At 41.5% G+C, this 22,401-nt stretch overlaps 1 protein-coding gene across 1 annotated transcript in view; it reads right to left on the reverse strand.

The window, feature by feature from the left end:
- EFHC2 (EF-hand domain containing 2) overlaps positions 1-22,401 on the reverse strand; it is a 159,068-nt gene that overhangs the window by 93,003 nt on the left and 43,664 nt on the right. Inside the window, 7 exon segments of the mRNA XM_024116470.1 lie at positions 7,202-7,367; positions 13,428-13,566; positions 13,952-14,065; positions 16,225-16,476; positions 19,375-19,413; positions 19,415-19,468; positions 19,470-19,609. Of these exon segments, the coding sequence (XP_023972238.1) occupies positions 7,202-7,367; positions 13,428-13,566; positions 13,952-14,065; positions 16,225-16,476; positions 19,375-19,413; positions 19,415-19,468; positions 19,470-19,609 (904 nt within the window).

Consider the following 22,401-nt stretch of genomic DNA (forward strand, 5'->3'; position numbering starts at 1 on the left):
GGGCCCGTGAGCCATGGTCGCTGAGCCTGCGCATCCAGAGCCTGTGCTCCGCAACGGGAGAGGCCCGCGTACCACAAAAAAAAAAAAAAAAAAAAAGTAACAAACAGATTTGGTAATCCCCTCTCATGAAAGACCCATACTTTTCCAGATGCCTGAAATATCATTCAAACAACTGAATGAGGTCTAATGTCAGGCCAAATGAATACAACTGCAAATTTAGCTTCTTAGAACTTACATAAATGTTAAGTATGGATTTTTCATGTTTAATATGCCCTTTTTTTTTAACCTAATTCTAGTGTTCTGGACAGCTTATCAATCAGGAATATAATCTACTCCAACAAAATCTTTAGACCAGTCATTCACAAACTTTGTCATGGATGAAAGTCACCTGGGAGCTTGTTAAATATACAGAATCCAGAGTCCTACCCCCAGAGGTATGGATTCAGTAGTTAGCTTGCAGCTCCAGAAACCTGCATTTTCAATAAGCTCCCCAGGAGATTCTGATGAAGTCATCCCCAGAGCACACTTTGAAAAACACTCGCAAGTAGCTTCAGATATTTCCTTGGCTAATAAGCTAATTATCACTCTTTTTATCACAATATGCCCAGCACTCAAAAAATTTTAGCATTTTCCCTGCTTCTGATCATACCACCTATACTGCTCAATCTGGCTTCCTGGGCCATTGATAGTCAGGTTCAAATACCTACACATACAGCTATTTGTCATGACTGCCAATAATACACTCTCTACTCAAGTCACACAAGCCACTTCACTTAGTGCCCCACACTGTGCTTGTTTCTACTTCCAGGCCTTCGCTTGGTGTCATCCCCTCCCCCAGGGTACACCCTCATCCTGTCCTATGCCTGTCCAGAGTCCTGTCCATCCACTTGGGCCCCAATCAGTAGAGCTCTCTTTGACCATGGCTGCCCACCCAGCTGACCACCTATTCACGCCTCCTGCACCGACCATTATGTGTGGCACCCAATTTAGCACTGTATAGACTTGTATTCTTGACTGGTTTTTTAAAATGTGTTTATTGAATACCACTGTCTCAAAACAAATGATAAATTCCTAGGTCCAGCAGCCATGTCTTAACTTTTTCTACACACAGCCCAGAGTTATCTATAATCACTGTCTTGACTTCTTCTCCCATTCTCTCTTAAATCCACTTCCATTAGGTTAGCTCTACCTAAACTACCCTTGTCAAGGTCAACAATGATCTATCTCCACAAAGCCAATTCTAATGGTTCATTTTTGTGTCCAACTTGACCAATCAGCAGCAGTTGGTACAAATGATCACTCCTTCTTCCATGACATTCTTGCTTCACTTGGCTGCCAGGATCCTGTATTTTCTCTTGGTTTTGCTGCTACCTCCTTGGCTTGTTCCTTTTCAGTATCCTTTGCTCGTTCCTCCTCTTTTCCTCAATCTCTTAATTTGGGGTGTCCCGGGGATAACAAGGAAGAACTTGGTCATCCACTTCTCTGTGTATATTCACTCCTTTGGTGATCTCGTCTAGTCTCAGGCTTTAAATACTACCTACATGCTGATGATTTCCAAAGTTCTATCTCTAGCTCAGACCTCTCTCCCGGAACCCCAGACTCGTATATCCAACGGCCAACTTAACATCTCTACTTGATATCTGACATCTCAAACTTCACTTGTTCCAAAACTGGACTTCTGCTCTTGCCGCAAACCTACTCTAACTATAGTCTTTCCCATCTCACTACATGGCAACTCCATCTTTCTAGTTGGAGAAATCTTGGGAGTCATCTGTATCTCCTCTCTTCTTTCACATCTCATATCCAATCTGCCAGGAAATCCTATTGGCACAACCTTCAAAATATTTCCAGAATCTGCTATATCTCATCATTTTCATGGTACTCACCCTCATGGAGCCATCATCACTTTTCTCTTGGACTACTGCAGTAGCCTCTTAACTGGTCTTTGCTTTCACCTTCTACAGTCTTCGCTCAACACTGCATCTGCAGTCATTCTTTTTTTTTTTTTTTTTTTTTGCGGTACGCGGGCCTCTCACTGCTGTGGCCTCTCCCGTTGCGGAGCACGGGCTCCGGACGCGCAGGCTCAGCGGCCATGGCTCACGGGCCCAGCCGCTCCGCGGCATGTGGGATCTTCCCGGACCGGGGCACGAACCCGCGTCCCCTGCATCGGCAGGCGGACTCTCAACCACTGCGCCACCAGGGAAGCCCTGCAGTCATTCTTTTAATATGTAAATCAGATCAAGTCACTCTTCTGCTCAAATCTCCCAATGAGTCCCCTTATCACTTGAAGTCAAAAGAATGCTGACAATGGTCTGCAAGGCCCTATGTTATCTGATCGCCCATTACTTCTCTTAATCTGTCTACTCTGCCCATTACTCATCTGTTCTATCCTTGTCAGCCTCCTGCCTGTTCCTTGTGCATCCCAAGCCCGCTCCTTGCTCAGGGTCTTTACACTGACTGTTCCTTCTGCCTGGAACATGTTTCCTCTCCTCAGTAAAGTCCATCCAGACCACACCGTTTAAAATTGAAACCAGGGGTGCTCTTCAGGCCCACATTCCAAGTCCCCTTTATTCTTTTCATAGCTACCTTCTTTATTTTTTCCATGGCACTTTAATACCTTCCATATACTACAGAATGTACTTATGTATTACCTTTATTGCTTATTATCTGCCTCCCCAGCTAGAATGTAAGTTCTATGAGGGCAGGGCTTTGTATCTGTTTTGTTCACTGATGTGTCCCAAGATCAGTGCTCGGCACATGGTGGGTACTCAGTAAATATCTGCTGACTGAGAAAATGAATGGCTCACCCAGGGCTACATACCTGCTGAGAACCTTAAAGATAGCTATAGCTATAGTCTATGGTTAGAAGAGACATGAAGGCTTATTATTATTGATGGGGAAAACTTGTTGCAAGAGGGAAAAAAAAATGACTGATGGAGACAACAGATGGACAATATCTGAAACAAGTCAGGGATTAAGATTAAACCGTGAATTTTCAGATGCTATATGATTATGAATAGCACAAGTCTGGGATAATAGCCTTCCTGGTGGGAAGTCATCCGTCGCTTCTATCTATCATTAAGAACTAAAAGGGTGAATGTTCATTCTATTTACTCACTTATTCATCATTCGTCCTCTTCCAGACAAAATATCTATTGAACCCCAAGTACACAGCCAACACCGTTCTAACTCTAAGAGAAGCAATAAAGCCAGTCCCTGCCCTCAAGGAGCGCTTCGTCTCTAGATAAACAAGTAATTGCCACACACTGTGATAAGTAGAGATTCTGGGGCAAGAAAGGTGAACTCCAGGAGTCAGACTTCCCTGTGTTCAAGTCCTACTTCAACTAAAAATTAGCTGTATGAGCTTGGGCAAATCGTATAGCCTCTCTGAGCCTCAATTTCCTCATGTGAAGAATGGGTACAATAATATTACCGACTTTATGAGGTTGTTTTGAGGATTAAATGAGATCAAGTATTGTAGTTAGCATACCATAACCATAAACTGCTTTTTATTAGTAATATTATTATTGTTAGAGGTATGATCAGCAGAGTATTGTGAGCACACAGAGAACAAAGTACCTAACTCAGCCAGGTGCAGTGAGAAAGATATTCTTCTGGTTTTCCCAAGTCAGACTAGACAATCTGCCCAGCAGGCCACCACAGTGAATTTTTACCCAGACAATAAAGGTCTTCATTCCATCAAAAACCTCATATGCTTTAACTTGAAATTATCTCCTCCAATGACCCACAGTAGATCACCATTAACCTCATACAACAATAAGCAGCCAGTACATTTTTAATAGCAATATATATAATCAATATATGTCATGTACTATTGCACGTCTCAATTCACGGTTTATTTATTTGCATTAAGAAACTGTTCTTTGTATGCTTTGTGAGATCATCTTCCTTAGGTTCTCACGGTTTTAAAACCTTGGGTTATTCAAACTCATGTATAAGTCTCCAGCTGAATGTGCCAGTTTCTATGGAAACAAGGTCACTGTGTGGGAGGAGCTTGAGGGAAGTGTATTCCTGGCACAGAACAAGCAGTGGACAGAAAGAAAAGAAATTAGACCCATTCGTGCCTGTACCACCATCCTCCGGCCACAACAGCATGACAAGAACGTGGAATGCTGTCTACAGTCAGTGCTCTGTGGGCAAGTTGACGTGGTGCAGACAGAAAGAGAGACTAAGGCAACTACCCACAAGGAACTCTTTTCCCCCTGGATTCCAGAAGTAACACACTGGATCGTGTTTCATCCTGTTTACTTATAAGAAAAATTCCCTCTCCTTTTACAATAGGGACATTCTTTCTGCCCACCTCCTTTGGTGGCTGCCCTTCAAAACAGCAGTGAGTGAAAAGCATCCATCAAGAGTCCTGCCCTCGAACTTCACTGTGAACACTGCTACCTATAAGGGAGGACGGAGTATGAGTTGGTGTCCCTCTTATATGATCGAAATCAGTGGTCCTCAAACCCTGGTGCCCATCACCAGAACCCCCTGGAAGTCTTGTTAAAACAAAGTACCAGGCCCCAGGCACAGAGACTGGGCCTCAATAGGTCTGGGGTGAAGCACGGGAATTTGCATTTCTTACCAGTGTGGAGGCCACACCTTGAGTAACATCAACTCTGAAACTTAAAAACAAAACCCCCAAGTCCTTACAAATAAAAGATGATTTCTTAAAAGACAAAGGGCATTGTGTCAGGGCAAAGGCAGCCTTTTAGACATTCTACACAATTCGTAACATAGTTTCACCATGTTTACAGTTAGAGCAAAACTATTCTCTCCACCTCAAAATATTCTACAGCGGTATCTGATGCCATTAAATTTCATCAACTTCAGGGTGCTGTCTTGTGCTTCGCCTTCTCCCGCTCTTACTCCGTGTTCCCTTTATCATTTTTCTCCACAGGTTCTCCTGACCCACTATTTCCCTCGTGCCAGGACTTCGGTGGTTAGCCCGCATCCTATTCAAGCATCTGCAACATTTTCCCACCACTCTTCCCCCCCGCCCGACTTCTTTCTCCAGGGCCTCCATTCTCTGAAGAAGCAAAAAGTAGCCATGGGCAGGGCTCACAGCTATACACATGACTCAGAGGCAGATGTTTCCTCACATATATTAGGAACACTTCTGAAAGTCCATCTTTTGAAATCATATTCCACCACATGAGCAATCTATGGTTACTGAACTCAACCAAATCTCTCAAAACCACGTTAACTGCCAAATAACATGCTAAAAAACACTTATAAATCACTGAAGCCACTACAGCCTATGGGCCAAATACAGCCAGTCACCTGTTTTGGGAGGGCCTATGAGCAAAGAATGATTTTTATATTTTTAAATGATTGAAAACAATCGAACGAATAATATTTTGTGATATGTAAAAATCATATGAAATTCAAATGTCAGTGTCCATAAACAGTTTTATCGGAGTGTAGTTACATATTGTCTGTGGCTGTTTTCATGCTACAATGACAGAGCTAAGTGGTTGTGACAGAGGCCGCATGGTCTGCAAAGCAGAAAATATTTGCTACCTGACCCTTTAAGAAAAAGTTTGCTGACCCCTACTCTACACCATTTCTTAGGGACCATCTTGAGGAGATATATATATGGAAAGGCATATATGTACACATATACATGGAAAGGCAATATAGATTGTGGATAATATGGCTTTAGTAGCTTCCAGATGACACATTAAAGTAACCACTCAACGTGAGGGTGTGGAGAAAAGGGAACCCCTTGTGCACTGCTGGTGGGGATGTAAATTGGTGCAGTCACTGTGGAGAACAGTATGGAGGCTCCTCAAAAAACTAAAAATAGGGCTTCCGTGGTGGCACAGTGGTTGAGAGTCCGCCTGCCGATGCAGGGGACACGGGTTCGTGCCCCGGTCCGGGAAGATCCCACGTGCCGCGGAGCGGCTGGGCCCGTGAGCCATGGCCGCTGAGCCTGCGCGTCCGGAGCCTGCGCTCCGCAACGGGAGAGGCCACAACAGTGAGAGGCCTGCGTACCGCAAAAAAAAAAAAAACCTAAAAATAGAACTACCATATCATCCAGCAATTTCACTTTTGGATATATATGCAAAGGAAATGAAATCACTGTCCCAAAAAGATATCTGCACCCCCCTGTTCAATGCAGTGTTATTTGCAATAGCTAAAAGAGAGAAACAATCTGAGTGTCCACTGACAGATGAATGGATAAATAAAAACATATGTGTGTGTGTGTGTGTCTGTGTGTATATACATATACCTATATTTATATAAGATACATACAACAATGAAATATTATTCAGCCATAGAAAAGAAGGAAATCCTGACATCTGCAACGGCATGGATGGACCTTGAGGATATTTTTTTTTTTTTGCGGTACGCGGGCCTCTCACTGTTGTGGCCTCTCCCGTTGCGGAGCGCAGGCTCCGGAAGCGCAGGCTCAGCGGCCATGGCTCACGGGCCCAGCCGCCCCGCGGCATGTGGGAACTTCCCGGACCGGGGCACGAACCCGTGTCCCCTGCATCGGCAGGCGGACCCTCAACCACTGCACCACCAGGGAAGCCCACCTTGAGGATATTATGCTAAGAAAAATAAGTCAGACAGAGAAAGACAAATACTGCATGATCTCACTTATATGTAGATTATGTAAAATCTACAAAAACCAAATTCATAGAAACAGAGATCAGACTGGTGATTGCCAGAGGTGTGCGGAGCAGGGGAGAACTGGGTGAAGGTGACCAAAAGGTACTAACTTCCAGCTATAAGATAAATAAGTTCTGGGAACATAACATACAACATGATGACTAGAGTTAGTGATAATGTATTGTACATTTGTAAGTTTCTAAGAGAGTAAATCTTAGAAGTTCTCATCACAAGAAAAAAACTATAACTATGTGAGAATGATGAATGTTAACTAATCTTATTGTGATGATCATTTTTCAATACATACATATATCAAATCATTATGTTGCATACTTAAACTTATACAATGTTATAAGTCAATTATTTCTCAAAAAGCTGGAAAAAAAAATAACCACTGAAGTAAGAACCTGTTAATACTTACATATTAATCAACTTCATTAAAAAGGTATAACAACATGTCCCCGGACTTGAAATCAGACAAATTAAGTGTCATCTGTTTTGTCATGAGGACAATATTATAAACCCTGAACACATTTGGGAGAGATCAGACTAAAACACTGGTTCCCTCAAGCACCTGTCATTTTCCATGAACTTCTTGAAGTTCCTCTGATGAGGTGTGGGCACAAGGCCTATGCAGGAGCAGAGAGAATCCTCTTCAGAACCAAAGCCGGTGTAACATGGAAATTTCCTTTCTATATTTGGAGGAGGTGGGGCCTTGCATGAAATCGAGGTAAAGTTCTCTATAACAAAACAAAGGCAGATGAAACATCAATATTTTTTTTTGCCCTGATTATGGCTGTTTTGAAAGGTTTGTTATGTTTTCAAGATGAACATGGAGATCTTTGTAGACTATTTTAAACTCTTTCAAACAAAACACAGCAAAATCCTGGGAGGGTAGGTTTCAATCGTGTTTACAAAAACCACAAAACTCACTCAATAGTTGCCATTGGTTCAAAAGAAAGAAAGAAAAAGAGAGAGGCTGTCTGGGTCGAATAAGTAAACATTTATCTTTTGTCATCGCATCCCCATTTCAGAATATTTTTTGTTCTTCCCTGATTTTTCTAATGATAGGAAAATTCAGACTTGGAACTTTATGCCACTCGTGCCATATTTTAACCTGTAATGTAGCCCTGTCCTATCTTTAGTCAACAGTCACTAATCAAATTCCTTTCCAAACGGGACTGACTCCTAAGTGTTTTGCTTTACCTTCCCCATCTGATGTCCCCTCCTTTTGTGCCCACTTTTTAAACCCTCTCCCTTTCTTCCAACTCAGCTCCAGGCCATGACACTTCACTGTCTAGATCAAAAACAAAAACTTCTTCTCACCAACCACCACTCCAGGGTGCTTCTGTTATTGCCCAAGTAAAGACTGCAATCGTACTGAAATGTGATGAAGCAAAAGTAAATAAATAAATAAATAAGGAATAAAACCAAAACCAAACAAACGAACAAAACCTTTAAAACAGCCACTGCCTACTCTCAAAGGGAGTGTTAAGTGGTAAATACAGTCGACTTTCTTTATTCATTTGTCATCTGTGAAGAAGGAGAGACATATTTATGATAGCCTAGGAGCTGTTGGTACTCATTTGTGAGGCTGTACAATCTCTGAGAAGCAAGTGTGTTCTCCAAAGCAAATAACACATTGACTCAACAGATCCCGGTCACCTGTGTTTGTCACACCACAAATGGAAAAGAAGATGTCAGGGTCTTTCCTAAAACAAAACAAAACAAAGCAACAAAACAAAACAACCCATGGAATCTAATTTCTACCTCTTCCCTAAGGTTGACTATCCCATAGGCGTTTCCATTAGTGCGTGAAAGGAGGTTCACATAAGCAAAGATTTCCTTTTCCATTGCCAAAGTTCTAATAGAAGGAAGAGTACAGATTTAGTGCGTACCTCTCTAACTGAAAATGTGCATCAATTTGTCATCCAAGGCAACCTAACTCTTAAAATTGAGGGAGTTTTTTTTTGTACTGATTGATCAAAAGGCTAAGGGTTTGAGGCTGTTTCTAACTCTGATTTGAAAACATTTTCAACTTTCACATTTACTTAGACTTCCTAACAGCCTTTGTGTGAAATCTCTTCAAGCATAATCCCCAAAAGAGTATTGTTCCATCCTAACAGAAACTGCTTACAGAAGACATGTTGGCAAAGAGAATGCCATCAAATATTTCTCACTGACTCAGTGAAAGGGGGCAGCCAGACTGCTGGTACGGAAGTGACTGGTGAGCCTCTCCTATTGCTATTTTTGTGGCAATTAAAGAGAAGCTTTGGTAATAAAGAGGAAAGTTCAAATCTTGGAATTAGGCAGAATTACAGTAGACCCTTTCATTGCTAATTGTTACATGAAACACACCACTAACTGGTACCTTCATTTTAGGAAAAGGACCATAGGGATTGCAGGGAGAGCTCTACATGATTATTAGAAAATTGGGGCATGATTGGTTTCTTCTAACAGGGGACATACGCATACAACTCTATATACTAATCTACGCAGCCTAACCAAAAGAGGACACATATTGAATCTCACAGTAATTAAGAATGCATTCTACACCTCCCCCCAAAATTACAGGTTTTATAACACAGTGTTGTTTTCTCAACTACATAATTTTTGCCACAGATTTAAGTAACAAAAGAATCAATTTAGAGCTTTCCTCTGCACCCACAGTGCCATCTAGTGTATAAATGCCGAGAACTGTTCCACTCCACCATGTCTGACTTTTTTAACAATCCAATCTTTTTGGATACCCTGACTGAAGATCTCATTTTTCTGGGTAATCGCGTATATTCACAAAGGTTTGAACTCGCACCTGAATAACTTTCTGTCTTTGGTTTTCCATCACCCCAGCATCCTGCATGTTTCAGGTGTTAAAAAAATATTTAATGAAAAAGTATACCTTTTTTTTTTAACAAAGCATCTTCCCAAATACCTCCTTAAACTGACACTCTGATAGATCCTGAGACACATCTGTCTTTCAAATAGTCTGATTCCTCTAATTCCAAAAGACTTGTAAAAACATATATATTGAATGTCCATCCACACTGACCAGATTGCCACAAATTTACCGAGAGGTGATAGATTTTTTTAAAGGATATGTCTTAATGCTCCTTCACGGTGATTTACGACTCATCAACTCATTTGGAAATGATTCTGGAAAGAGCCTTCATCGAAGTTCATCTCTGATGTACTAGTAATCCAGATATGGACCCAGGTTTAAAGCTTATATAATTTGGGAGAAGCTCTTTAAGACTAAAAATGTCAAATAATTAAGACAAAATTAGGCCCAGGGCCTTGGAGTGGGGTCCCTGCAAAGAAAGAACCCTAAAGCTTAAGCTTCATTAACTTCAAGGTAAATCCACCTCTGCTTGTACCCAATACCCAGGTCAAATGATTTTGGTGGGACGTTCATTTTTGGGTCAAATAATTAGTGAATCACATGATTTTCTAGCTCTAGCTAGAAAACCCTTAGAAATCATCTAATCCTCAACCCTCGTCACTTCATAGGAGAGGTTAAAAAGAAAAAGGTGAAATTGTTAGCTCTATCAAAGCCATGTGGAGAGACTAGAAGCAAATTCTACCTCTGTTGCTGCACCTTGGGATGGCTAATTTGCTCAAATGATCATTAGACTCTCATCTTGGATGCCCTGCTGCTTCTAACACCAAGAGTTCAGAGGCGGCCATAAACAACTCCACAAAATTAAAGGTGCTTTAAGTTTTCTGCTTATCCTTAATGTCGGTATAGCCTACTAAGCATTCGAGAACAATGCGAATGAATGGTCTTATTACTAGTTTGGCTGTCCCAACCACTAAGAATCGATAATAAGAAAGTCCTCTTATAGACAAAGAAATAATAACCCAAGGCAGGAATTCTAGGTAAGAACAGTTTACATTCAAATCCCTGTCTCTTCAGTGAAAGAAACACCTGCTAGAGCCCCTGGAGCCTTTTCCAACCTTCAGGCTACAGGAAAGTCCGACAGGCCTCCATTTGCCAGTCCGTGTTCATGCACATGAAATAATGAGGGAGTGACAAGCTCCCGCCCAGCAGACAAGCCAGGGCCAGCGGGATGGCCAAGCTGCCTAGTGAGGGACTCACACTGGACTGTTTTGTGGAAGAAGTTGCCTGCTCTTTAGAATCCTTAAATATACAAAACAATCTCATCTTTTTAGGAGTCAGATTGGGTTTTATGCAGGGGTTACATATATCTCTTGGAATTCTATCAAGCCCTCTGCTTCCACATAATAGAAAGCTTACTCATGCACAATTCTTGGGACTGTGGTCAACTCCATCTCTTAGTCTGTCTGCCATTTTTTCTCCCCCAAAATATGTTGGGGCAGCATTAGGTAAGAGAAGGTACTGAAGCACCCAGGCTGTATACTGCATTAGAAATTTCCCCCTGGCTTCCTCTTAGGGAGGTCCCTAGCTGTGTCATTGGCAGTTGTCATCTCCTTCCTGTGGAGACCACAATTACTGACAAGGAAGGAAATGTGACCACAGTTATTGCCAGGACTTTGTCCTGGTTTGGGCTTCAAGGATACCAAAATATAATGTATAAAACTTGGTCAGCCTCATGAATTTGTAGAACCAGATGAGTTATAAAAAAAATTAAAATGTCAGAAGTAACTGTATCTAAGTAACATTAAGTCTATTAATTTAATGTTACCAAAAAGTCAGGAAAAGCAGATGTAAAGATTATCAGAGAATATTGATTCACTCCCCTCCACCCTGAATCATGGATATAATTTCCAGTCATCAGTTACATTAAGTACACTGCTGTTACTCAAGAAATGTTGTGTAATAATAGTGTCTGTTAAATGGGGTATTTTAACATAAGCTATGAGAAGTATAAAAAGTCAGCGTGACTACAAAATGCATCATAATTTTGCATTTGCATAATTTTCTGTTTAAATGCATAATGCTCACGTTATATTAGCTTTAAAGGCACAAATGACTTTTTTAAACGTAATACAGTAAGTCTATAGAGTGAGCAAAAGAAGTGAGCAGAAAGAAATTAAGCACTAGGGCTCAACTGAAATGAACCATAGGGCATTTGAAGCTGATACATTTGCCAAGGATGGCTAGATTTGGAGCACACCGGTGGATTTACTCTGCCTCTGACAGTTCCCTGCAAACCCGTTAAAAGACTAACAGTGTACTGTGTCTCTCCAGCATTATGTTCATTTTCCCAAATGCGACCTTTATATTCTCAAAATCAAGCTGACAGACAAACATCAACAGAATGTTGGACTTGCTATTTAAGGGATCATATGATGTTTTGAAACTTTAGCACGTCCTTTAAATTAAGGTAATCTTTCAGTAGGACACAGGTAAATGTCTTCAGTGACTCATTTCACATATATATCATTTTTAAAAATTTTCCAAGTCTACACTGAAGACTTGCTGATTCTGAACAGGCACTTACATTTATTAAAAAGCAAACTATCCTTCCCAACTGTCTAAGGGTCACTAGCAGCTTCTCTACAGTAGCCACTACCTGCACATTCCTGGCTGCTTCTTGCCCTCAGTCCCTAAAACAAATATGCCCAACTGTGCCCACTAAATAGGACTAATTTTAGAAAATAATATAAGAAGAGGCCACCAATTTGGCTCCATTTTGACTCATCTGGCACGCAGATGCTGTGGAACAAGTTCCCTTAATGCACAGAGGAGGGAAATTGAAATTCTTTTTTATTCCAGCCCCTTTGTATGCTGTGTGCCTTCTCCCATAATATAAAGATTCCCAGGAGGCCAGGAATACAACACAGTGGGGACACCAAGACACGTAAGGTGGGCCTCGTCTCATTCTAAAGACAAAGCACCTTGTCTTTTAGGAAGCTGTGGTTGCTTCTGGCTTCCAACTCATCGCTCAGGAAGTGAGCTCATATGAATACTCCAAGGTTCAGAGAGGGGTAAGCATCCCTCATCAGAGCTCCAAACCCCAGTCTGGGAGGTTGGCAATTTCCACCACCCCACTTCGCCAAGCACCGGTAGGTACCTGGAGCCTGGGGTAGAGGGCCCAGGTCGGGGCAGAGCTGGCCGGCAGGTTTAACAAATGGAGGGGCTTGTTTTTCAGGTTTCGCCTCAGATCCTCCACCTGCTTCTGTGACTCTTATAACACCGTGTAACATGCGGTAGGTCTCTGCTCCCCTTCAAGCCTAGAAACTCCTTACACAACTCTGCAGCTCCTCTGTCTACTGCAATGACCTGCATGTGGTAGGTGCTTAAGAAATCACTGGTTTTCATTCTGAACTGCGCTAACCTGATCTAAATGGAATGGATATCTAAGAAGAGAGAAGCTGGAAGCCTGGCTGAGCCTCACCAGGAAAGGTAGAGCAAATTGGCACAATTCCCCAGAGAGCTCAGATAAGTATATCCTCTGTGGTAAGCAAGAATTCAGTGAAAAGAAAAGCGTTTGGATTTCCATTTCAATTGCTTAACCAAAGCATTTCCCCTATACTCTAGTGAGGCAGGGGGCTATACGGGCAAATGGAAGCCTTTGGCATCAGGCAGACAAGTTCAAGTCTTGGCGCACCCTTTGCTTGCTGCATGACCTTCGACAAGTAAGCCCCTCGTATGCCATAGTTTCTTCACCTTTAAAATGGGGATAATGAGCCTACCCTTCTAGAATTGTTGTTAGAAATAAATAAGACAACAGATGCCCAGCAGTTAGCAAATGCTCAATAAACGGTGGCTATTATGAGCTTAGAATTTGAAACTCAAAAGTCAGATCAAGCCTAACTAGGGAACAAAGACTCTAAGTTTTAAATATTATTTTCTAATTGACAGATGTATCACTTACCAATTCCATATTTAGTCTTACAATAAGTCTTCATGAATTCATCACAGTCACAAAGGAGCACTTTCCTTCCCCACACATTGATGGTGGTTCCTACGGACAGGTCACTATCTTTGTAAAACTGTTGGTCTACTTTGCCTAGCTAATAAAAACAAAGGAACGTGACACTGACGCCACAGACCCACCAAAGACATTGGCACCCACCCCCAAAGGGAAAAAGAAATTTTAAAAAATCAATTATATCATTCATAACCAAAATGTTTAAATCAAATCAAAAGACAACCGCTCAATATTAACATTTTAAAACATTCTTTTAGCAATGTAGTGCTACCAAATGGCAGTGCAATGCATATATTTATACATGCACTTAAGCATGTTTATTATCGATAAACAGCAGTGCAACACATACATTTATATACTCATCGATTTCATTCACAATCAATCTCCCAGAAGCAGAACACGTAACTCACCCCACATTCCAGGTTCCAGGGAAGTCACACTGGAAACAGTAATAAAACGTGACTTACCTTGTATTTATCCAACAGGCAGCCATACACTCGGTTCTCTGACAAGCCACCATCTACACTGAGAACTGTCCAGTCTGTTATCTGGCCTGGTTGATAGACTCCAGGGGGGCCATACTGGAAGATAAAAATCAAATCAAGATGTAGTGGATGGCCTCTAAACACAAACATGCTCCTGTTGAGGGACTCAAGCGGGAAGAGGCACCGCATGGTTCTTCTCTGCCACCCCGAGGAAGACAGGACACAGACTCCAGCCACCTTTCCCCATGCTTCCCCACCCGCTGCAGGCTGGTCTACACTCCCCCCCACTCCTTCAAGGCCCTGATAAAGTCCCATCTTTCCCCCTGACCTCTCCCATCCTACTGGCCTGTCCCCAGTTCAAACTTCCGTAGCACCTACCTCAGGGTTAAACCACTTTTTGTTGCTCTCTAATTGCTTCATCGGCAGTCATCTTTAGACTCCAAAACGCCCTGATGGAGAAACCCTGCCTTGCCTTCTTTACTTGCTTAGCACCCTGCCTGATCCTGAGCAAGGACGCACTCTTTGGCAATGGAGTGCAGTCAGCCTCTAACAGAAACTGTGGCCCGGAGCAAGCCAAGGAGGGCACTCCTCAGTTCCACCCGCACTGGAGGTGGTCCAGGCAGGAAATATCTGAACTAACTTATAGAAATTGATAGTGATCCGTTTATCCCATACACATGAGAAATCTGAATCGTGCCAGATATGTGCGATATAAAATGTTTAAGTTTCAACGTGTGAACTTATGATGTGTGGGGTGTCAGTAAGCCACGTAACAAAGAAAAAACAGTACGTTTAGATGCAAACTCTCTCTTCGCTGCTTCCTAGCTACAGGACACGGGGCCAGGCATTTATCTTCTCAGAACTTCAGTTGTGTCATCTAACCACAACAACAGTACTTACTCCTTGCTTTCTCAAAGGATGCTGTGAGTGTCAAGGGAACACCCACTGCTACCGTATCTCTCCCGAGAATGGAAGCGCCACGAAGCAGAATTTTACCCATTTGCTTTCTCACTGTAACCCCAGAGCTGGCACACAGCTGACACTTACTAAATATTTGTTGAATGAACGAATAAATGAAGCAACTGATGTCAAGGAACACTGCAAATGTCAGGTATGTCATTATTATTTTATATTTAGCCTATTTTTCAAAGCCATTCTAAAAACAGGCTTCCCTGGCACCTCCTGGCCACCTGCTGTGCATACGCCCAGAGTTCGATCTGGGACAAATCCTGCCCCCGCCCCAAGAAACAACATAGCAGGACTTCTGGCAGGAGACTCAGAGAATCTGGAAGAGTCTCCTGTGATAAGCAAATAACCAGTGGTTGTTTGCATCAGAAATGAGCATTACAGTAATCTTCTCAGTAGCACTAAGAATTAAGTTTCAAAATACTTCATCCAAATAAGAAATAAAATATAACATAGAGCTGTGAATAAGCCTTGATACTTTCACGTGTCCTTATAGGTGTTTATAGGTCCTTAGTGCTTTTTACTATATTATCTCATTCAGTCTTTACAGTTATCTCAGGAGGGAAGCCTAATTAACTGCACTTTAGAGATAGGGAAATACGCTCAGAGAGGTTAATGACTTGCCCAAGGTCACATAGCTGTTAAGTGGCAGACTCACAATTCTAACCCAGCTCTTCTGTCTCTGTGCCATTTCTGCTGCACCCAGGTTACATTAGCTCTCAAATGGCCATAAACATGTGTAGAAATCACTTGGACAACTCTTTTTTAATAGTAAAAATGCAAAAGCTATCATTGTTGCTAGCCACTGGCTAGTTGGTGACTGGTGGCTACTCTCAGAAGAGTCACTCCTGTGTGTGTGTGTGTGTGTGTGTGTGTGTGTGTGTGTGTGTGTATTCACAACCCAGACCAGTACAATGGGATCTCCTCAGTAGGCTACAGAGGCCAGAGGCCAGTTCCCCACCCAAGGCCACGAGCAATCCTTTCACTAGAGAGTCATTTACCTTCATAAGACTCATAGTGAACTCAATGATGAATAGGTAGTTCTCTTGCATTTGACATTTTTCCTTTACTTGCCTCGAGCCCTGAATAGTCCAACTCCAATTTGTCATATCCTCTGTATTACTTTCATAGATGTACATTAATAGAGGGCACAAAGTAAAAGTTTTCTAAACACTTGCACTAATACATGGTGACTTGTCATCACACAGTCATAACACATGACATTCCAGACAGTGAGTGACTAGCGTCTTCACCCCACAAGCAAACTCGGAAAGCAGTCCATTGCTCACCTTAGGTAGCTTTCTCCTCTGGAGGAACAATGACGTAGCATCTCTTCCTGAGTTATGTGGCAATACTCCTTTGATTTCGATGGTATCATCAGACAGAAAGTAATGCAGGATGAGTTCTCTATGGTACCCAAACACTGAGCCTGAGTCGTCCCACAGGCTGAAGAAACGCAAAACCTTCCTATCATACTCAAGGAACTGTTTCAGAGTGTCGAAGGACTCATAGGGACGTAAGGGCTCCATGCAGTCTAGCTTCTGCCAATGGAGAAAAGGTTAATGAGAGTGGAAGTTTTTCCATAGTTGCTTCTGGGATGCAAGCAATCAAAGAATATAAAGGTATCTTTTCTATAGACTATTCAGTGACATTTTTTAAAATTTCAACTAACAACATACATGATATGCATATATAACCAGTTTCAACCTTAGAAATACAGACAATCAAGTATTAGGAAGCTTCTTGTTATTATTTTAACACACTAAAATATACTTCTATAATGTTTTTGAAAACTGACTTTTCTCAAAGACTTAAAATTCTTGTTTAAGAACAGACAAAACTAATATATGGTGACAGAAATTAGAACAGTTATTGCCTCTGGGGAGAGGGCTGACTGGAAAGGGGGACAAGGGAACTCTCCGGGGTGATGGACATATTCTCTATCTTGATTTTCGTGTTGGTTACTAAATTGTATACTAAATTGTATCCATTTTTAAAAACTTGTCAATGGGTATGCTTAAGATTTGTACATACAAGTCTATGTTAATTATATTTCAACCAAAAAATTCTTTTCACTGAAAATTCATATCTGTATATGCTTCTTACTCATCCAAAGATTTTTGTGAAGGTAAAAGAGAAGAAATATATTCACAGTTTTATTTTGCTCAAAAGCTTTAGATAGTGAAGATCTGAAAGGCCATGGAAACAGGAGCAGAGCAAATGGAGAACTTCCCAATCTGTACAGAACTACTGCGCGGGCTCTGGCCCCCAAATCGGGAAGCACTAGCTCGGCAGTCTTCTCAGCCCAACCCCTCTACTTGCACAGTCTCAGCCCTGTCTTGGAGCAAACTGCCCCCATTCTATCTAATGTAGCCTAATAGGATGGTTATATAAGGAAGTACTCACTAGCAAGGGAGATGCAGTCCCACATCGCATTATGTAATCTTACTTGTAAGTTCTCAAAATTTTGTATCTGTCCAGGGCAGTCTAGGTAGGTGCAGACTTATCCCAAGACAGTGGGGGAGACATGATGGCCTTTCCAGAGGCTCTTCAGTCTTATCCTTGATATTTAAATGAAATTACGAGATCTCTACTTTCAACGACTAAAAAATCTTTCTTTGGCATTATAAGGCCTCTAAGAAATGCATTATTGATTATATATCATCGAGGCTCTTTTCAGTTCAAGTTAAATTGTTTAATTTTAACTTTACATTTCAAGGCAGCAAACACTGGAGAGGTAAATGCATTAAAGTCAATATAAAAGCCTCTTACTAAACTCCTAATTTTCCACAGATTTCTACATTTATTGAAGAGCTTTCTCCCTGAGGGAATAAATGCTAAAACGATTCTCCCAATCTGAAAGGAAATTATTTAAAACATTTCTTGGCTGTTCTTGGTATTTATTCTTGATTCCTGGAACAAAAGATTTTTTTCCTTATCAACTTATGAAATAACACAGTGTTCTAAGTATTTCATATAATGCATCATCATTCACAATCACTATCATATAATACCAGCTGTTAGTGAATGAGTGTAGCCAGATGCAAAGGGTGGTAAATCATATAGATCCATTTCTTTTAGGTTCTCTCTGCTGGTTCTAAAGACTTTTGTATTTATCTAGACTCCTTCTTCTAGGGCATTTGGAAAAAGTAGAAATGAACCCAAACCATAAATCTCCTTGCATGGCAATATACACAAGTATAATGCCACAGGGATTTCACCTTAGATATTCCAGGATCAACAGTATACATTTCTCAGGAGGGTTGTATGCCTACAGCATTAGAGGGTAATTCTGCTGGGGCTAGGAGGCAGGAATAGATGAATGATCCTACATGCAGCTTTTAACAAGAGATCAAAGCAGAATCAAAGGAGATTTTGATTCTAAATTTTATGTTCTCTTTCTGCAAAGAAGTTAATTACAAGTTTTAGAAACAATAAAAATGAGACTAATCTATAGGGATAGAAATGAGAACTGTGCTTATCCCTGGGTGGGGAGAAGGATAGATTGGAAAAAGGCATGCGGGAACTTTCTGGGGGGATGGAAATCGATACCATGATTTTCGATGTGGATTACATGGGTGTATGCATTTGTTAAGACCCATCAAACTGTATACTTAATTTCTGTGTATTTTACTGCGTATAATCACACTTCAATAAAAAGAGAAACAAATGACAATAATGAAAAACAGGATAAGAAGCAAGAGATTTGAGTTCAAGGCCCAGCAAGAAGATTGGTGAGGTATGTGACCTTCCACATGACACTTGCCCTTTTGCGTATTCAGATTTTTCTGTAAAACATAAAATTTGGGCCAGGGATCATTAAAAAAAACTTTGGAAAGACTACAGTAATACTACTAACACTGATTCTTTCCTCCCTACACTAGCTGGGGTCAGCCTTCGAAAACAAGCATCCTGTCATCATAGGAGTACGTCGAAATCATGGCCCTCCTCACTCCCGAACACCTCTGCGTCTGATAACACCATAAAGGGAGCTGGGATTCCCAAGGAAGAAGGAAAAAGGCGTACCCAAAGGGTTCAGTAAATCGGTAGCACAGGAGCAAAGATTTTCCCAGAGTTAGTCAACTGAAATGGGAAAAGAAAAGCCAGGTAAGTGTGGACCCAACTCTTTCACTGTCAGTGACCACAAAGCCAATCATGGGCTCTTAGAAACCATCCCATGCGGGCAGCTCGCTGAAGACTCCTACTGCCTGGAAGGGAGACTCTCCGTGGAGAGAAGTGGGGGCAGGGGCAGAAAGTGAGCATCTCCTGCACCGAAGCCAACACCCAGCCTTCCCTCCAGCCCAGAGGAAAACAGGACAACTCCAGTGACCATGGCCCCCAAAGTTCTTTCACATCTGCATCAGGAGTACCAATACCCTTTACTGACTGTGAAGGGATTCTCATCTTGAAGATAAGAGTTCATGGATGAATCAACTTACCTCTCTCCGTGTCTTCAGGTAAGGATCTTCTGGACACTGTCCCGGGTGGGGGGGGGGTGGTTAATTTGACTCCTATTTTCTTCAAAAAGTGTTTTTGCGAATGTACCACAGTCATAAATCTTGAACGTCCGACCATAAAAGACAATGTCTATGTTGACATTAAAATGATGCACAGTGTAAAACTGATCCTCATCAGGAGGCGGGAGAGAAATCCGATGACGCCGGACAAAAATTCCTACGGTGTGAAATCAAACACAATTGTCTCATCGTGTGGCTCACCAGAAAGAGATCACAGTACATCTTTATAACAATCCTGAATGCTTTCCCACCACAGTGAAGCGGGCAAAGGGTTGGTTCTTGGAGAAGTAGCATCAGTATGTTCAAACTCTCAGGGTACCAGGGGGAGCTGAGACTTCTGAGTCCCGGGGTAATTTGACCAGCCTTGCATGTTGTTTGAGTTGCCGAAGTGGTACTAGGGTTTACTCTATTAAAGTAAACCATAAAGACTAGGGCAGGGGGGAAGGAGGAGGGGATATGAACAGAGTGACCTAATGTGCCAGACACTACCATCATGTCTTTTCCCAAAACAAGCATGCTCACTTTCACCCACCAGCACTCAATGTGAGCACAGTACACAAGGAACTAAGACTCCAAAGCAGAGTACTCACAAAAATGCACACTCTTGGTTGAAAAAAGTCAGCTAATAAGCTTCACTATGGTAGATGCCAACACCATGATTTACAGCTTCTATAAGCATGAATGACTTTATGCTGCTTTGAAGCTTCTTGGAATCTTCTTCCCTCTACCAATCTCTTCTCCCTCCTTCTTCCTCTATAGACTCTGTCCACCGCCACCCATCCACTCCCCCAAAGTGAAAGTTATCAGAGGCTTCATAGTTTTAACCAGTGCTCTGGGCTAAAGGTTCTGGATCCCATCCCCTCTTCTACTTCCAACCCTATGATGCCCATGCACTTCTCCTCTTGAGAATATGGACCCAGGGTCCCCAAGTACACCCAAATGGCAATTAGCCGCTGGAGGTAAAAAGGTTCGCTAACTAGATGAATGTACCAACTGCACCACACCATACCAGCCAACTTCCCCAAAGACTGCTGAAACCTGTTGTCAAGAAGTGTTTAGGGTTTGAGAGTTTATCCTACTTTCAAGCTAGCAAGTTAGCCTGCCACAATTTCATGGATGCTGGTAGAAGACATGAGATGCTTTGGTTAGAGACAAAGGGCAGTTTATTACTCACAGTAATAACAGTAGCCAGAACATCAGCATTTTTGTACCAGTTTCCTGAGCCCCAATTCCCACAGGGTGACACAACAAGGGCCAGGTAACTTCTGCACATGCAGTAGGTTACACATTATAGGACAGCAACCCTGAGATGAGAGAACCTGAATCTATTATAATGGGCTATAAGCATCCCTGCCTTTTGTCTCAGAGAGATAAATTACCTTTATTAGACTGGACAGTAAACATGTCTGCCTTTTGTTCTAGAGGGAGACACCACCTCTATGTTCCAAGGCTGGGAACAAACCTGCATTTTGCTCCAGAAGGAGAGACTATCTTTGTCTTCCAAAGCTGTGTGCTATATAAACATCCTTGAAAAGATAATCCAGAACAAAGAGCAGACAGTGTCTCTGCTTGCAAGATCCACAGAAATGCAAGATACCTGTGGAGAATTGTCTCTCAACCTCTATAAACTGACTTAAGCCTGAGAATCTACTCCAGGAGCAAAGACAAAAGGAGAAAAGGCAAGCAGAGCAAACTGAGGGTCTAATGGTTCAAGAAAAATTGGCTTGTGTGACCTGTGTATGGAGGCATTTTAGTATAAAGATGTCAAGCAATCTTCTTCACATTTTGTGTAACACTGAGAATGGTGCCTTTTCCCAAAGTCTAGAAATACTTAGAAATTATATTCATTCCTTATTCATTAAGGAACAGTTAATGAATATCTTTATGTGCCAGGAACTGTGTTGAGCTCTGTTCCATTATTCTACTAATCATCTTTTCACTCTGTTGAGGGGAAATTAACTAAAATCATTTTCATCTTCTTTTCTTTGTAGCAATTTTTAATTACTCGGTACATTAAATTAAAATAATAAAACTATAAAATTAGAACTGGCCTAGAATATTTTTAAATGTACTACATAAAAGATGATATAATTTTACGGCAAAAAAATTATACTTCAATTAGCCCTTAATTCATGCCACTGAAACCAGTATGCAAATTATTTAATCATTCAAGATTAGACATTTAGAACAAATTGCACACTAAACACCCATAAAAGCATGGGCATTTCAGGTATTTTCACGAACCATTATATATCTCTTTAAAAATACTTATATTGTGACAGTTTTTAAAATATATGAAATTTATTCAACAGCCAAAAGCTTGTTTAGGAATTCCATCTATCTTGCATTTGTACTTCACTATAAAAATTCAAATAAGCAAATTAGTGCTGATTTCTGTTCAGTAAGACTTCAAATAGAAATCCTATATTTTTCTAGGTGGGAAGAACTGGCCCACCCACTGAGCTTTTCAATAGTAATCATCACAGTCATCATCATAGCCCTAGGATATGCTTTCATATATTTTTCTCATTTAATCTTCAATAATCCCACCAGGCAGATAATGCATGAAATACAAATATTCAGTTTATGGATGAGAAAACCAAAACTCAGGATGGTTAAGTGACGTGCCCAAGGTCATGCACTCACAAATGGCAGAAAAAGATCTCGAACCTGGGTTTTTCAAGCTCTAAGTAAATACCATTACTTTCCACAGTTTGCACTGAACTGTATCTCACTGTATGACAGCCACAAATTACTTAAGTGAAGGAGGGGAGGGAGTATCTTAGGCAAAACAGGATAGAAATGGGGAGAAGAGCGGCCAGCCACCGTGAAACAGAGATGATGGAGTTGCTCTTCCAGAAGAACAGCCTCTCTCTTCTCTAAGAGTAAAGTTCTGGAGAGGGCCCACTTGCCAGCGGCAGCAATCCCCCACCAGGGTCAACACCACTG

Source organism: Physeter macrocephalus, chromosome 21, assembly GCF_002837175.3.
Source record: "Physeter macrocephalus isolate SW-GA chromosome 21, ASM283717v5, whole genome shotgun sequence".
Classification (NCBI taxonomy): Eukaryota; Metazoa; Chordata; class Mammalia; order Artiodactyla; family Physeteridae; genus Physeter; species Physeter macrocephalus.